This window comes from Electrona antarctica (assembly GCF_951216825.1).
Source record: "Electrona antarctica genome assembly, chromosome: 15".
In the NCBI taxonomy this organism is placed as follows: Eukaryota; Metazoa; Chordata; class Actinopteri; order Myctophiformes; family Myctophidae; genus Electrona; species Electrona antarctica.
The window spans coordinates 25,718,894-25,736,231 of NC_136796.1; the positions used below are offsets into that span (position 1 = coordinate 25,718,894).

General features: G+C 42.8%; 1 protein-coding gene across 1 annotated transcript; it reads right to left on the reverse strand.

Annotated features, from left to right (window-relative positions):
* Positions 1-205: 205 nt before the first annotated feature.
* On the reverse strand, positions 206-17,089 carry eloa (elongin A). The gene is made up of 13 exons (XM_079522725.1): positions 17,065-17,089; positions 16,712-16,872; positions 14,057-14,113; positions 12,746-12,858; positions 11,523-12,187; positions 10,131-10,534; positions 9,168-9,288; positions 8,492-8,650; positions 7,727-7,824; positions 5,456-5,636; positions 4,400-4,529; positions 3,121-3,296; positions 206-1,527 (listed from the first exon to the last, which is right to left on the reverse strand). Exons 2-13 carry the CDS (start codon positions 16,781-16,783, stop codon positions 1,466-1,468), a joined length of 2,238 nt encoding a protein of 745 aa, XP_079378851.1. The 5' UTR covers positions 16,784-16,872; positions 17,065-17,089; the 3' UTR covers positions 206-1,465.
* Between the last annotated feature and the right edge of the window lie 249 nt (positions 17,090-17,338).

Below are 17,338 nucleotides of genomic sequence, written 5' to 3' on the forward strand. Positions count from 1 at the left end.
TCACGGTGTCACCAAACGTCATTGCTGTCGCAAAAACTGCCATAACATGCGGATTCCGAAAGGCCAGTGCATGTCCGTGCATGTGCAAGGAACTTAGAGGCAAGGAAGCTTAGGGCCAGTGACGGTAGTAGACTAGTAGTGTTTCAATAATGTACCTGGTGTAAAGTACGGTTTAATCAACTACTATAAAAAAAGGACACAACAATGAGGGCAAAAAGTCAGTTTTATTAAAAATGTCCATATAACATTTATTAAAATCTAATAAAATTATTCTTTTGATCCTTTTTTTCCAGGCCCAAGTACTGGGGTGCCAGGTCCCAGTGTTGAAAATAAATACATCTCATTAACATTATGGAGTGAGGCTGCAAGGGTCCTATTACTTTCCGTCTTTGTCCTATTCTTCCTCCTTGTCCCTTATTTGTCTGTTTCACGCAGTCAGTCACCTCATTTGTCACTTATCACAGTGAAGCAGATGAAAGTAGGGATGCACAAATTGTTCAACAAATGAACACAGTAGGAAACCATGAGATGGAGGCATAGGGAGGAGATCAAATAAGCCTATGATGCTACAGTAATGCATGTCACATAATTGTTCCTTTTAAAAATTCACAGGGATTAAAAACAGGTTGATGCGTCTAGTCAATTGTGTTCTTTAAAAATGCGGAGTCACTAGCCAGCAAGTTGACGTGTTGGGTGACAAGCACTGCACAAACTATTAAAAGAGAGCTTACAACTCTTGTGCAAAGGATATTCCTAATGTAGTGTATAATTAGGTCACGATGGACAGTAACAAAAGACAAATCCTGGCCTTTAAAATGAAATAAGTTTGTTTCACAAGTCTATTGGAGAACGAGAACTAAATAACAGAGTAACCATAATTATACAGGGGTTTTCCAGAATCAGGTGCAGGGTATGTACATTTCATATCTCCCCTGCAAAATGTTTGAAACTCAGAGCTCTTGCCCATTTGAAAACCTAAGGGGCAACATATACGTAGTTGTGCGCCCTGTCACACCCCAAAAATAGCAGATCTACAAGCTCAGAAGTCACTACACATTAAGCTGTGAGGCCTTGTGAGGTTGTAGATCTGTTATTTTCGGTTCGTGACACAGTGTGCAATCAGGTATAAATCAGGCATAACAATCTCAGAGCAGTAGACCATTTCATGATGTAACGGATCCACGAGCTTTGCATGCTGAAAACACATGCTGTAATCAGAGCAGAGTTATTCATTTTTTCTCCACTCTTGAAAAGCTGATTCCTGGAGATAAAAAGGCTTCTATTTAATGAGGTTGATATGTTGAATGGGCCAGGTAAGTTGATGTTGAGTACTTATTTGAGTTTCCAATCCATGTTGTCGAGTGCTCTCCTCTTCTGCTGTACTTAAATAAAAATAAAAACACGTAGATGCTCCCAAGTTGAAGTTGAAATTCATAAAATACATTCAGTCTCATTTCCTCCCATTCTATCGGCGAGAGAATCTGTTCTTGAAAGCTTTGATAGTTTTAGCCATCATTGGGGCAATTTCTACAAGAGACAAGAGAGAAAAAACATAATTTAATTAGTACGCTTTCTCTGTAAATTTTTCTTAAGACAAATTGTCTATGTGTTAATAAGAGAAAATGTGTGAAATGTGTGGCAAATCTGCAAAAAAACAAATACATTTGTTCCAACCCAACTCCCTTGGGAAACTTTGTGACAGCTGCTGAAAGTTGGGAAAATGAAATGTCATACTTTTAAGTAGCATGTGACATATCAAACTAGGGGGTTTTCATGATTCTGAATCCATTGCAAGCATTAGTTTTGTACAAATAACACTCCTTTGACTAAAAATGCCCATAGCCATCATCACAAATGTGATGAGGTCAGCACATTTGGGCACATTTGGGCAAGTGGCTGGCTATGACCGAATTTAGCCCAAGGAGTATTTCCATGCAAAACAAATTTATATGTGATTGTAGACACCTTTATGAAGACATTTGTGAAGAAAGCACTTTTTTTTGCAGATTTGCCACACATTTAGCTAATTTTCTCTAACTATGTGTAGTCATTGATGTTTGTAGTCGTTTCCATTATTGGCAGTGCTGGAATGGGCATCGATGCAGACTCTGGGGTAAAATTCCATGGGGAACTGAGATCTATAACAGTTTGTATTAATATTGTTTGTTCTAAAGCAAAGGGAAACCATTTTCGCTTTTTTGGTCCTACAAAATAGTATATAGGGTAAATGCCATCTGGCCAAATCCAGCACTGATTGTCATCTTGAAATGATGATGAACTAGGAAGTTACTAAGCTTACCAATGGAGGGTATGTGTATGCATAAAGTGAGTGGCAAAGTGAGTGTAACAGCGTTTAATGCAATCAGATTTTATGTTTGGATGTACGGCTGTCAAGGCCTATTTTTTGCCAGTAGGCGTTCCCACTAGGCATGTAACGATACAACTCATGATATGATACGTATCACGATATGAGGTTCACGATACGATTTTTCAGGATATTTTAAACAAAATTATTTTCCAGACAAATTACCTTTGTGATGATGATCTTTTTTTGAGGGGCGCTAGCCCCTCCTGTATACAGGTTTAATGTTTGTTTTTAGTTCAATGTTTGTTTTAAAAACGCCATTGACAATGAAGAGAATTTAATGTTTGTTTTGACACGTTTGTTTTACATCATCATTACATCACCTAATGTGAATAGACATGGATTAGATGACCATTGATTAAAGTAACATTTATAGCTGCACCAAGCTATACCGAATTCCCTCCTCGATGTTGTAAGATGATAAGATTTATGATTTATCTCTTTATTGTTAAATGGCATTTAATGTTTGCGTTAGGGACAAGATGACGTACATTTTCCGTTCATTGTCAATGGTGTTTTTAAAACAAACATTGAACTAAAAACAAACATTAAACCTGTATATAGAGGGGCTGGTGCCCCTCAAAAATATGAAAATACAAAACAGAGACACAGCAGTAGTAGAGACCAGATCCATTGCAGTGCTCCACTGCCCATACAGATGATGTCATACTCTGAGGTGGGATTTCCCTTCCTCCGAGTATGACGTAAGCACAACATGGCGATCGTGTGTATATGGTTGATGCTGTACCACTTACTTTTGACCTGTGGCTTGTTGTCCCGTGCTGCAGGCCCGGCAGGGCCTCCAGGTCCAGCTCCTCCAGTGGGTGCCAAGGAGGAGCGGGAGGAGCTGTGAGGAGGACTGTTTTGGGAAGAAGAGGACGAGGGAGCCGGTTCACTAGGGGTAGAGCTGTACATCACAGCAGGCCTTACTCTGAAAAACAGCAATGGGGACACAATTAGTACATGAGTAGGACAGATCCAACGACATCAAATCAATGAAATAACACATATCTACTGATTGTTGCGTGTGTGTGTGTGTGTGTGTGTGTGTGTGTGTGTGTGTGTGTGTGTGTGTGTGTGTGTGGTCTTTAAACTGGTAGTGCCCTGTGTTGATATGTCCATTCTACCTCCTTTGCCTTGTACCATTCAATGTGCCAGTCTGGCAGGGGATCACTACTGCACCCAACAATTTATTCCAGGATTGCTGTGTCCGTAAGCTTCTAGACAGAGACACCCTGTCCAGATCCCTACCAAATGTAGAGTATACTAAATTGGCCTTAGTTTAGTTTAGTTTATTTGTACATACATTTAAAACAAAAATCATAATAAAAAAAGACAATACTTAACAATTTAGCTGCCTTTGATCGAGTCTTCCGTCAATTAAAATCCAACCATTGTCTGCCTTTGTTGGAATTCTCCGTTAATTAATGTACTTTATCGATATGAAACAGTTTAGCTGAAAATCTACTTTATTTTTTTTAACGTTCCGTTTATTATTGTTTTTAGTTTTGAGACAAACCGAGTGAAAATCTACTTTTAACACTGGCCTGGTTGCTAGGCAAGGCCTTGCATACCCCCAGCACCAGGAAACGTGCGTGTGCATCGAATAGAGTCCCATCTAAAATAGGATTTTCACTCGTTCTTTTCTCTGAAACTACGAGCACTGTCCGTGGTGATGATCATCCATCCAAGGTTCGGATCTGATTTGTGATTTTTCATCGCATAGAGATTGATATATTAACCGTTTCTGGCGAAAGATAAACATCGTAAGCTCATGCTAACATAAGCCGTTTCTTACAATGGCGGTCTGCGAGCCGGATAAACGGAAGTGAAAGTGACAGAAAATGACCAATTCCAGCTGGCGCAGCTAACTACCCCCTATGGCCACACTGTGGCAGTTAACTTGTTAAATAAAAAGGGGGAAAAAATCTAAACATGATGTCCTGGCCTTAAGGTAGCTGTGTGTGTGTGTGTGTGTGTGTGTGTGTGTGTGTGTGTGTGTGTGTGTGTGTGTGTGTGTGTGTGTGTACTGACTTAATAGGAGCGGAAGCTGCAGTAGAGCTGGCTGTGGACCCTGAAGTTGTACCAAACTTCTCTTGTCGCCGGCGGACATCGCGTGGGGGCTTAGCAACGGAGTTCACAAATGCCATCTTGACCGTTCTTCCTATCAGGGAGTAACATATTCACTTTTATGATATAGCAGAGGTATGGTCGAATTATAGAAATAAGTGTATTAAACACGTGTGCAAGAAATCAATAGACAGTGATTCCTGTGAAATGCCTTCATTATGGAATTCTGATTTCATGACATCCTGCAATTCTCCATATTCAGACCGCAGCCATCTTGCCAGCAAGGTGATACCTAGGTGACACTTCCCATAGAGAGCCCATTCATCCAAACATAAAAGTCCTGTCTAATTATATTAAACAACGTCAAAATCACCAACATTGCAGCTGTAGGGAAAGCTTGAATTATCCTCTTCCAATCTGTAAAGTTTTTGCTTAATAAAAATCCACCGTAGACGTTTTATGAGCTACTTCCTGTCAAGAAATTATTTGCAGATGATTATTTTCTAAGTATCAGAGTATGGAAGCACTCGTTATCAGTAAAGCCTCCTGCTGCCCCTGCATTATGTTCAAAACAGGTGGTACGCATGGCCGTTGAGTGATAGTCAACGAGCACTTCCAGACTCCAGCACTTAGAAAAAAATCATCTGCAAGGAATTTCTTGACAGGAAGTAGCTCATAAAATGTCTACGGTGGATTTTTATGAAACAAACACTTAAGCTTTCCCTACAGCTGCAATGTTGGTGATTTTGACGTTGTTTAATATAATTAGAGAGGACTTTTCTGTTTGGATGAATGAGCTGTCTATGGGAAGAGTCACCTAGGTATCACCTTGCTGGCAAGATGGCTGCGGTCTGAATATGGAGAATGATCTGCATTGAGAGAGCTTTTAAAGTAAAACTTTGAATCTAGGAGTGAATTGAATCAAATTACAGGTATTATTGGTATTATTACAGAGTCTTGCAGCACATTCAAGGCAGTCTCCCCTCATGCCCTTTTCACACCCCAGAAATACGTTCCTACCTTTGGGCTTGTTGGCATGTGCAGAGCTGATGTTCATAGTGAGCATCCGAAAGCGCTCCTCTCGCTCGTCATGCAGCCTCAGGTACAACTCACGCCACGACTCGTACTCCTGGGGCGCTGCACGCTTAAAGTCTCGCGCACAATGGCGCCTCCACAGCTCGTCCGATTCCTCTATAAAACACTGAAAAACAAAAAGAAATGTAAAGGATGAGTGACACTAATGCATGTTTTGCGCAGGCACTCAATCACTTTAATGTAAACTGCTAAGTCATTGTGTGGCTGTGTCGTTACCTCATTTCAGGTACAGTAGCCAGGCAACATTATATTTAAGAAAGTACTGTATTATGTATGTATTATTTGGGCCTTCCAAAATCTTGCCTCTTCCAATATCTCTCAAACAGGGGAGCTACGTGAACTTGAACTAAACAGGACGTGCTACACAGGCCATTGCCTTACATTACTTTGTTTACAATGGCCAGAAGACAGCATAAACAGTATTTTACAGCATGTTCAAGGCAACCAACAAAAATAAATCATATGATCGATTAATCAATAAAACGTTCCATTTCTTCTGGACTTGTGTTATTTTGCTACAGTATCTAGTTTGATTATAGCCAAACCCAAACATGGTAGAATGCTTGTATCAAGACAGTATTTATGTATGGCTAATTTTACAGTCAAAAACTAGCTTGTGCCACATTCTCCAAAGTTGTCTACCACACCTTTAATTATCCTCCACTATTACAACTGGCACTGGTGAACTGAACACGCTTTTTGTTTTGCCATTTTATCGATGGCAAATTTGCTTCATGCATGTACTCGCAAGGTAGAGAAAATAAATTGCAAACTGTCATAAGACAGTTTGCAGTTTACATTAAGTCCCATGGGAATTTGAGAATAATGTTGGCAGCTCCAGACAGCACAGACTGTCGGCTAGTTTGAAAGCGTCGGGAGCTTGTCGGCAGCCGACGCATCGGAACCCGTTAATGAAGAACCGAGCATGTTCGGTCGGTCGCCGACCTCGGGATACGTCGCTATCCATGTTGTAGTGATGAGGGGGAAATATGCTCCACTGTAGAGTGGATCTCTTGTCTGCTCGTCATGTTTCAGGGCCGACTACTGGGAAATGGTGCATTTATATAGCGCCTTTATCCAAGGCGAGCAATTTGGGGTTCAGTGTCTTGCCCAAGGACACTTTGACATGTAGACAGGAGGAGCCGGGATTCGAACCGCCGACCCATGGATCATTGGATGACCTGCTCTACCTCCTGAGCCACAGCCGCCCACTGGTGTAGTGTGAACTAGATACTATATTCTCAATCTCAACTCTCGGTTCCTATACCAATCGATTAACTCCAAAGAAAAGCTAGCGGAAAAATGCTACCAGTTGCGTTTTGTTTTCGTTGTGGGATAGAGAGGTTACCAGATTCTGTGAGTGAAACAAGTGACCAGGTCTATGAAAACAAGCCCAAAAGCAACCAGTTACCACTTCAGAAACAAGCCCAATAAGGCAACGAGCAACTTCTGCTTTATTCTTTCGTGTATCATCAGATGGCCAACTCAGTGTCATGCAGCCATGCCCTCGTCTCTGGTCCTAAGTCAAAAAGGCCAGCTTCTGAGGGTGGGCTGTATAGGGGGCAGTCTGTGATGATGTGCTCGGCAGTCTGTTCAGGCTCGCCGCACTCGCATGCCGCGCTGTCCGACGCGCAACGATGAATATTTAAGCTATTTTACAGGAAAACTAGCCTAAAGTCGCTTATAATAAGCAGAACTGGCAACACTGCAAACCAGCGCTACAGGCTACTTTGCATGGGCAAAAAGAATGTTTCATCGGCCGACTGGTTTGTGCTGATTAAAAATCTGTTGCAATCTGACAGTTTTAAGTAGTCTTTGACTAGTCTGAACAAGACTGTTTGGTGTGGAAGGGCCTTTATAAGTCTTTACCAGCAGAAAATATAGATAGACCTTTAGTGATTCCACCGGGGGAATTCAGTTGTCAGGGCAGTACCACAGTTATGAAATACAGGACAACACTTTACAGGTCATGACTTGTGCTACTGAGACACACTGAGCTCCATAACATCATTCATGACACGAGCATAGTTGCTGTTTCAACACAGTGCCAGACTGAGACTGAATAATGACGTGAGTGGTGCAACAGCGCCTCCTGTTGGTACCCTAAACACACGGACAGACATAGGGACGGACGGACATTGCTGGTTCTAGGAGTGGTTGCACCACTCAATTAGACTTATATAAAATGTGTGTTACCTGATTGCACTGCTCAATGCGATACAGCTGCTCTGGAGTGCACCTCTCCAAAACAGGCTCTAGGATCTCAAAGGGGACCCCACCCACTTCATCAATAGCTGAAATTGATATATTGATTAACACACAATTAGCATAGCTTGATAAATTACACTTTTGCTTACAGCATACATAGAAAAAATAAAAGGCTACCAGGATAGGCATTCACATTTCTTAAGCCTAATGTACAGTATACTTTGTCACATATGAAAGTAAGAACTTTTTCAACTGAAACAAGAAAATAAATGCATGTCACATGAAAAATCTGTTATTTTCAATGAGTTCAAACCGGAAGAATAATAAAAGCTCTCGTAGCCTGGGGCTTCTATTGAGAAAACTCGGTATGAGGGAAAAGGAAGTTCCAGATTGATGGTTCCTGCCTGATGACTATAAAACAATGACTACAACATGACGTAGTGATATCACCCACTCCCGACCGGATCATAAACCCAAAAAGGAATGCTGCCCAGGCTACAGCCAGTGTGATTTCTGGTCTAGAGGGGCGGATTAAAATTTAGTGGAAACTATGCATTCACCAATCTGTGCGCCCACCCCCACTCATCCTCGGTAGAACACAGCGGAGAACACTGACGTCACGTTTGCCCAGGCATTTTTTTTTTTTTAACAAAACGCCTGCGGTCCCCAAGGCAAGGGAAGAAGAGACGTAGTGAAAGAGAGGGGAAGAGAGAGAAACAACCAGAACCAGTCAGTGATGGAGATTGGACTCACAGTCGATGTTGTTCTGCAGCACACGGATGCACTGCTCATACAGACTCATCATCTTGGGCAAGTAGGCGGTCTTAGCTCCCGAGTAGACCGCCATCTTGGAGTGAAACCGTTTCCCAGTGAAGCCTGTATCCTCCTCATCATTGTTGTTGGACACAGGAACTGAAAGGAAAACAAAAGAGACAGAAATAGAGCAGAGTGCAGGAGAGGAAGAGAAAGTACGTTTGGACGGGGTTATACAAATGCTGACGCTTGCAGGAGAAACTGGTTTTGAAACAAAATGCTAAGACATTTGCATAGACAAGTTTGCTTCCCATACATGTCATTCATATGTTTATCTATTGAAAAGCTGACATACAGGTAAACCCACTTTGTGAAGAGATATTAGCAGATTTGACTAAGAGTCGAAATTGCCCTTCCTCACATAGTGTGACTAGCACAAGCTAATAAAGGCCTCCAAGCTGCCAAGTACTAAGTAATAAACAGGATATCAATCATTCTAGGTCATGAAACACTGTAGAAAACGGTTTAATTATTCCAAAAAGCAAAGCCTCATCTCTGCCACAAAGCTTTTAAAACTGTAGAGACTGAATAGAATTTGATAATAGAGACAACTCTTACACACTGAGGCAGACACACAACCTGAAGTGGGCGCTCTCTCTCTCTGTCAGAACAGTACCTTTACGCCTTTGTGGCGACAGTGGTGTTAGTTCGATGGAGGGTAGAGGTCTGTAGTTGGGCTGGATTGCTGGCAATGGGATCTCAGGGAGAGTTGGAAGACTTGGAACAGCTTCAACCACCTTAAGAGACAGATATATTTACAATGCGTTGATTTTGTGACTTGGAAGTCAAGATGGCATCATGCTTTCGTTTGGTAGTTTGGCATGTTTAGCCCATTGACAATGACCGACAGTATACTTGACATTACTAATTTACTGATCACCATTTTCCAAAGCATACCGTGGTTTCTGTGAAAGTCCCTGAATTCTATTAACAACATTCAGATACTTGCTTGAGATCGGTAATCCAACACAGTGAACTTCACTGCCTTAATTTCTACATTATCATTGTGTTTTAATTCATTTTAAAGCATGGGTTGAAATCAATCCATGCATCCAGGAAAGAAAGACTGGGTTAGGAACTTAGAAATGAAATTCCATGAATTCTGCACTGCCAGTGCTGATTCAGTTATTCAGGTGAGTTCGGTAATATATATATTTTTTTTTTTAATGATTTTTTTGTGGCTTTCGCCTTTATTTTATATTTTTTATGGAGGGACAGACAGTAGGCTGACAGGAAATGGGGAGAGAGATGGGGGGGATGACATGCAGTAAAGGCCGTCGGGATCGGGAGTCGAACCCACGGCACACTGCCAGACTGGATTACCAGCCAAGGTGCCTGGACCGCTGAGCCACGGCCCAGGCCGGTAATATTTTAATGCCTGAAGATTTTAACTAATGTAGTATCTAAAAATAAAGCCAAACAGGAAAATTGTTTATGTATGATATATGGCCAAAGCTTTGAACACAATACATGACATTGCTTTTGAAGCAATGTCATGTATTGTGGTACAGCCCTTTAACTATCAACCTCAACATTGAGAAATCGCCTTGAGGCACCGCCCTGTGCTTCCTGTACTCACCCTGCTCTTGCGTTTCTCTGATGGCGGGGTCGAAGCAGATGCCGACTCCCCTTTCTTACTGGTCTTAGTCCCATTGGACTTGCTAGCTTTGGAGGATGAAGACGAGGAAGAGGAGGCTGCAGGGGGATGGGCGCGCACATGATGGGAAGAGGACGAGGCGTGAGATGGCCGACAGTGTGATGATGACGACGAAGACGATGACTTTTTCTTTTTCTTGATGACCGCGGGGGCATCGTACGTAAGGAAGGACTCGAATGACATGGTGGGAGTCTCAAATTCATCAACGTCTTCCATCTTGGCCTCTTCCATCTTGGCCGGAGAGTCCTTGGCTGGAGAGTCCTTTGGTGCGACTGGAGAGTCCTTTGGTGCGACTGGAGAGTCCTTTGGTGCGACCCGTGGTCGCCCTGGTTATACACAGAGAGATGTTAAGGGAGGTAGAGGGATCAGTAACTAATAGATCGAGTGGAAGTCACATGGTGTAATATCTCTGAATCACAGGGATGAGCAGACTAGTTGATTTTATAGAAGTAAACGTTTACAAAAATGGTTTCAATCTCCCACTGACCGGCATTAAATAACAAACAAACTGCATTTATTTGACCCATCCCATCTACAGCAGCGAGCACCTACCGGACGGCGCTCAGGGGCCAACTCCAATTATATGGCAATATAATTGGAGTTGGCCCGAGTACCTTGGTTAATTGCATTGGCAGGAGTAAATGTACCTAGCATGCTGTGTTGTTCTTTTGGTGTGGGAGGGGGGTTTTTTTGTGTGGGAGGAAACCAGAGTAGAGTACCCAATGCAATGGAGAACATACAAGCTCTATACAGAAAGGCCACTCCTGCCGACTGGTGTTTGAACCCGGGTCCTTCTTGCTGTGAGGCAATAGTGCCTACTACTGTTACTTTCTCAGCAAAGAATAACAGTCATTAAAGTTGTCTGCATGTAATAAGACAAGATCTGAAAATCTGAAAATCTCAATCCTTCAATTATTCAGGGTTAACCATTCATACAATCTTTGCATCCTGTGTGTGCACAAATGTCCCTGCATACATAAATAACTAAGCTACATCCAGTTGCCTGTTCAGTATTTCATCATTACTGTATGTGTTATCTGATCCACTCCATCATGCTGTACCGGAAGACGGAAAGAGATTTTAAGTGGCCTGGTCATGTGCCTGCAAAGACTATTCTAGTATACAGTATACTAGGGTAGTTTCAAGAAAAGAAAATGCTTACACTTAAAATCAAAGGACTGTGCACAATGGATCAAAATTCTCATAATTTCAGGTATCGTTTTTGGGCTAATAACAGTATTTTTTGAATACATGGATTCACCCAGCTTACTCAAACCTCAAACACACGTCGCCACAGAATAACGCAACACTCACCATCACTTCCTCCTTTCTTCTTCTCCTCTTTGTCCCTCTCCTTCTTGCCATCGTGTTGTGTCGAGTGCCGACTGTGCTTGGCAGCCTTGTGCGCTCCACCGTGGTGCAGCTCTCCATCTGCGCTGCGCTTCTTCCCCTCGCCCTTCCCACTGTCACAACTGCCACCACCACGATCGCCACTCTGTGTCTGTGTGTGGCGTTGCCGCCTGTCTTCATCCTTGAGCCTCTCCTTTTCCTTGCTGTGGTCACCATGGGAACTGTGTTGATGGTGGTTCTTGCTGGGCTCTTTGTGTGGCTTTACGTGATGGCGAGCCTCTTTGCGAGGCGGCGGGCTGGGCACAGGCTCAGGCTCGGGCTCAGGACTCTCGTAGCCCTCAGACTGGTAGCCTCCTCTCAGTCCGCTGCCATGGGCCAGCCGCGGGGGGCTATAATGCTGTTGCTGTGGTGGTGAGGGCGAGTAGTTGGTGTGGTAGCCTCTCTCCTCCTCCTCCTCCTCCATCTCCATCTCAGCATTCTCCTCCTGTTCCCGGTCATCCTCCTCTACCCTGTAGGAGTGCTCCTCCCCAGGAGAAGGATCCCGAGGAAGCCTGTGACCGTAGTTTGCCTCAGCGCTCCGAGAGTGTGCATGTGACCGTGTTGCCTCTTTGGCATGGCTTTTACTGGATCTGTGACAGCAACATTATGCAATTAATCAAAGGATAACCCTGTACAGTGACCACCACCTCAATACCATTAAGTGATATGTCTCAATGATTAGGAAGAGGCACCATATATCAATGTATGTCACATAATTCCAATTATCATTTCCTAAATACCTGGATCATAACATTGTGCACCTTTTTCACCTACTATCACATTACCAGAGATATGGCAGAGGGAGACAGAGATCAGCAGCAAGAGATTGAAAACAATACACCTAATAGTTTGAAATATAAAAGCACTAAGCAGACATCCAGGCACATTACTGATCTTATGACTTTACAACTGGATAAGATGCACGCTGTGTGTAAAATCTGCAATACTTTCGCATTACGATAAATTTGAGGAATCCTGTTAGCTGTGTTCACCAGGTGTCACTAACACTAACCACATTTTTTTCATCCAGAGTGCCATGGAATCGATCGTTCATCTAATGATGAACAATCGATTCCATGGCACTCTGGAGTCTGGATGCCAGTTTGTCAAAAGTGTTAGAAAAAATGCTAACAAATAATTTAAATTACCTGTCAGCTGACTGAGGAACCAGCTCCTTCCATTTGGCTACAAGATCTTTTGCAGCTCCGCCAGCAAGTTCATGCTTTCTAAAAGAATTCACTGTTTTCCCTACACCCGTTTCCTACAAGACCACAAAGAGAAAGTAGTGGTTAGCAGTACTGTAGTAGTGATTATTAATATTAGACTAGAGAATATACGTTTTATCTATCAGGGTTCATAGCCAGTTTTATAGAGGGTATTCGTGTGACATCATCATCAAACCCAGAAGTTATGCAGGAACGCCTACTGAGTCTACAGCTCATACATCCAAACAGAAAAGTCCTATTTGATTCCATTAAATGACTTTAAACAACATTAAATTCACTTTGTCACACACATTGCCACTCGATCTGCCATTCACTTTATGGTAAATAAATGGTAAATGGTGCATTTATATAGCGCCTTTATCCAAGGCGCTTTACATAGATTATGCATGCATGTATTATGCATGCGCATACCCTCTATTAAACATGTAAATATCCGTGTGTGTAGTTTTAGTTTTGTATTTGTTACTCTGTTTGTATTTCTCAATTTAATTCTACATTTGTAAAAAATTAATAAACAGACTAACCAGTGGGCATGCATGCTTTTTTTTCCCAAAATCCTGTTTCACATTTCACACATACACTGTACATGTCTGAAAGTTGACCATTTTAAGCCCCCTCTCGTAGAGTCAATGTTTGCATTGGTATTGTACGATAACCTGAGACCTTCATTTTACCTTTTACAGCTAGTCTGTTCAGTGTGCTTGTATGGCACTGTGTATATTTGAAATGTGCAACAGTTAACTCATCTAATGGTTTAGAGGTAAGTGCACTAAATATCTCAGTGAGTACATGTAGCAAGGCCTCTGCGGTTGCATTAGTGCTATATTACCTCCTCATAAAAAGATGGAAGCATGCTTTAAACTTTGCTTGTGACAACACTGACCAGGACATCAGTTCTTGATATCCTGCTACTGGAAAAATGACTGCAAGGTCTTAAGAATTTGGTGTACATTTTATTTTTCATATTTACTGCCTAGTACATAGGCAATAGGATAGTGGATATTTTTCTTATCCCAGAATGAGAACAATAGGATGTGGCGTACTGCTTCATTTAATGCCTGGGTCTAATTCAATGAAACATCCACAATTTAACCTTACAAGCACCCTCCCTTTTCCTGAGCTTGAAGATCTGCCATTAGTATGTTCAGTTCATGACACTAGCTCTGTTACACGCACTCATCCCAAAAAACATAAATGAATTATATGTACTGTAGTTAAAAAAAACATATTTACCACAAGTATATCTACAGTTATAGGAAGTTCTCCCAGCCTCTTCAGAGTCTTCACTAACTGATACGGAAAAAGAAGAAATTACAATGGTTAAGGCATACACCAATAATCCTGCACATGCAACTCTACCACTACAAATTTCAGATCTGTATTCACACTGGCAGATGCAGATACAAAGTTGCAAAGCTACATAGCGTCTTTCTATCTCTGTAGCTGAAGTTGAAACCAGCTCAACTTTTTACCAGCTGCAAGCTGGTCTATATCCTCTCAGTGTGGCTATGAGGAGAGGACCTATGAGGACCTTTGCAGAGTGTGCGAGACCTAGTCCCTTTGCGCAACCTAGTCCTGATTGGATGGCTCGTCTCTAGGCTACCAGACACTTCTTCAGGATTGGCTGCGCAAGCAAAAACCCATCGTCTGAACCATAGATATTAAAAAAATAGATGCCTCATTGGCCACTGCAGTTTGTTGGAGCGATGTGTGTTGAAGGAGGGGCGGAAGAATTTACACTGTGGGAGGAAGTACACCGGAAGTGTGGAAGGCACGTTACGTCACGCTGCCAGAGTGCCACTCAAGTGATTACTGGCCAATCACAGCGCATCTTTTCCAGGACTTATCAGACCCGAACATGCGCTCTGTGACGCAAGTTCATGCTTCCGCAGTGCTTCGCAAGGAATCTCAGGAAAGTTTTGCGCTCCCTTGAGCACATACGCTCCAGAGCCGGAAAGGGCGTCTACCTTTATATGTCTATGGTCTGAACGGCATAGTCCTCTGGCCAATGGGACTTCCCATATCCCGTCTCCCAAGACACAACAGCATTAAAAACATCCTGCATGTACGACTACGCGGTCGGCCAATCAGAGGCAGAAACTAGGACGTGCAGCTAGCCAGTCGTGGTGCGGGAGGCGGGATATGGGAAGTGAGGAAGAGAGAATTTCAGAGAAGCCAAAATTTCAAATAAAGTTTAAAAATTACTTAACGGCAACTCCTATTAGCGCCGCTTCGCACACGTTTCTCGTGGTCTCCTACTGCTGTTGGATGCATCGTTGAAATTGAAACATCTCATCAACGCTCAAGCGACCCCACGGGTCTCCGTGAACAGACAGTAGGTAAAGCTGCGTCCTATGGAGAGTGGAATAACCTACGAGGGACCCTAGGGTACCGCCGTCCAAAATTCAGAAAAGGTAGCCGAGGGTCCCAAAAGGGGCTATGGGACAGCAAGCAACAGCATGAACACCACAGTCACAACACTAGACTACACAACGCTCCGACACTAGGCATGTGGAAATTGACAACAGCAAGCAACAACCCATCGTCTGCACGCAGCAGCTGGTGATAATATGACTGAATATGATAATTTCTTGTTTTTAGCTTTGTAGCTGTTGTAGCTTCTGCAGCAGCTACAAACGTTGGATGTATCTTTGTATATTCATGTCGCTGGCTTCCATTGAAAATTAAATGAAATATCATTGCATCTGCCCGTGTGAATGCAGAGTTAACAGACAGTCAAGTTTTCTACACTACTCAAAGTCAACAGTCAACATGGTCTTAAAGTTAATGGTAGAAACCGTAGAAAGCTAAATTGTATCCTTTGTGCGCTGCACCTCAAAATTAAAATGACAATTTCTACTACTAACAATAGCCCTACTTGTTAAAATGATTAAATCACAGTAAAGCAAATCAGGCACGGTGCAGTATCATAACACAAGTACACAAGTTACAAAAATAGAATGCAAACTCAGTCTGATTCCAAGGTTAATAACTCTTATCACTTCAAGTGATAAGGACACTGACATCCAAGAATCGATTGGGCATTCTGCTCATTGATGATTGTTGCTCTAGATAGCATTAGTCATGCTTGATGATGACTCACAATTCAGATTAAAAAAATAAAAATAAATTGCGCACAGTCATGGCGTCATTCAAACTGATGTCGTGGCAGGGGGTCGGTCTGTGTGTGAGGGGTACGAGGCTGACAAAAGAGTAGTAGTAGCAGCAGTAGTTCTAGTAGTAGGCTAGTATTCACTAGTAGTAGTAGTAGCAGCAGCAGTAGTAAGTAGCAGTACAACTCTCACGACAGAGTACGATATCCTATATTTGCTTAGTTTGTATCAACAATGCCATTTCAGTAGATTAATGAAAAGAGTAAAGACATTTGGCTGTTTATAAATCTTGCATTTCCTTGAAAACAACAAACAATGAAGTGCAGAGTAGTGCACAGACCCCAGTGGGGTTCCACTGTAATGAATGATTGGGGCCTACTCGGCTAGCAATCTGCCTCCGGTCTGCTCAGTGCTCATCACAGACCACAATGTTCACTATCGTTGTACTTCTGCACCAACGTTAGCAGTAGGACGGCTAACAGATAACACAGTGCCTTTGCTTGACAAATATTGACGTTACGACGTTTGATTGATGAGTAAAGTTGATAGGCCCAGTGGCCGAGGGTTATAAGTCCGTCATTATTACAAACAAGTTTAAAAGACCACATTATTTACGTTATAACGGTGACGTGATCTTAAAAAAATAAACGGAGATCTTCCACGAAACTACCACCAATACCACTGCTCACGCGACAGCGCCAGGCAGGCCCGGGGACACACTCGCTTCCAGCCCAGGCAAGTCCCCCGGCCCTCACAACAACGGTTTGGTCGTTACCTTGCGGGGCTCCAGGTTCTCCAGAAGCCGAGACTGGAGTCTCTCCACGGTGTCCTGCAGCTCCTCCGCCATGTTTACTGCCGCTGGTGGTACCCTGTGCCCGGAAACAGCTTCATCTGTGAAGCAAACGGGAGCGCTGGCCTGGTCCTCCTTCCTCCTGCCTGGTGACAGATCAGATTGACGGAACTACGTCATGCAACAGCTGACAAAAAGGGACAACTATGGATATATGAGTATGGGGAAAATGCAACGTTGCTATTTTGAAATGTCCAATTTTTAAGTAAGTAGCCCAGATTGCATTTCGAAAGTACATTTATGGGTCAGGGGAGCTTCGAGCTTGATTATTAGCCTACCCCTAGAGCAGCTCAGCACAGCAGAATAGTTTGGACCCCTGGGCCTGCCTGAGTCTGACCCCTGTGGTCCCAATCACCCTCCCCATATATTATAACTCTAAGCCCTCCCCTCACACACATAGGCCCGGCCCAACCACTGACTGACCTGTTGACTCGTCGTTGATTAAACAATGCTATAATTTAAATATGAAAGGAAAAGTTAATCTGACATAGGCTACAGGTTTCTCACTTTCTTAGCCCTCTGACCCAGTTAAAAATGAGACCACATTACCCT

Coding starts and splice junctions, on each gene's coding strand:
- eloa (XM_079522725.1), bottom strand. CDS start 16,783: ATGGCGGAGGAGCTGCAGGACACCGTGGAGAGACTCCAGTCTCGGCTT. Junction 8,651..9,167: donor GTCGCCACAAAGGCGTAAAG/GTACTGTTCTGA, acceptor TTTTCCTTTCAG/TTCCTGTGTCCAACAACAAT. Junction 4,530..5,455: donor ACATGCCAACAAGCCCAAAG/GTAGGAACGTAT, acceptor ACTCCCTGATAG/GAAGAACGGTCAAGATGGCA.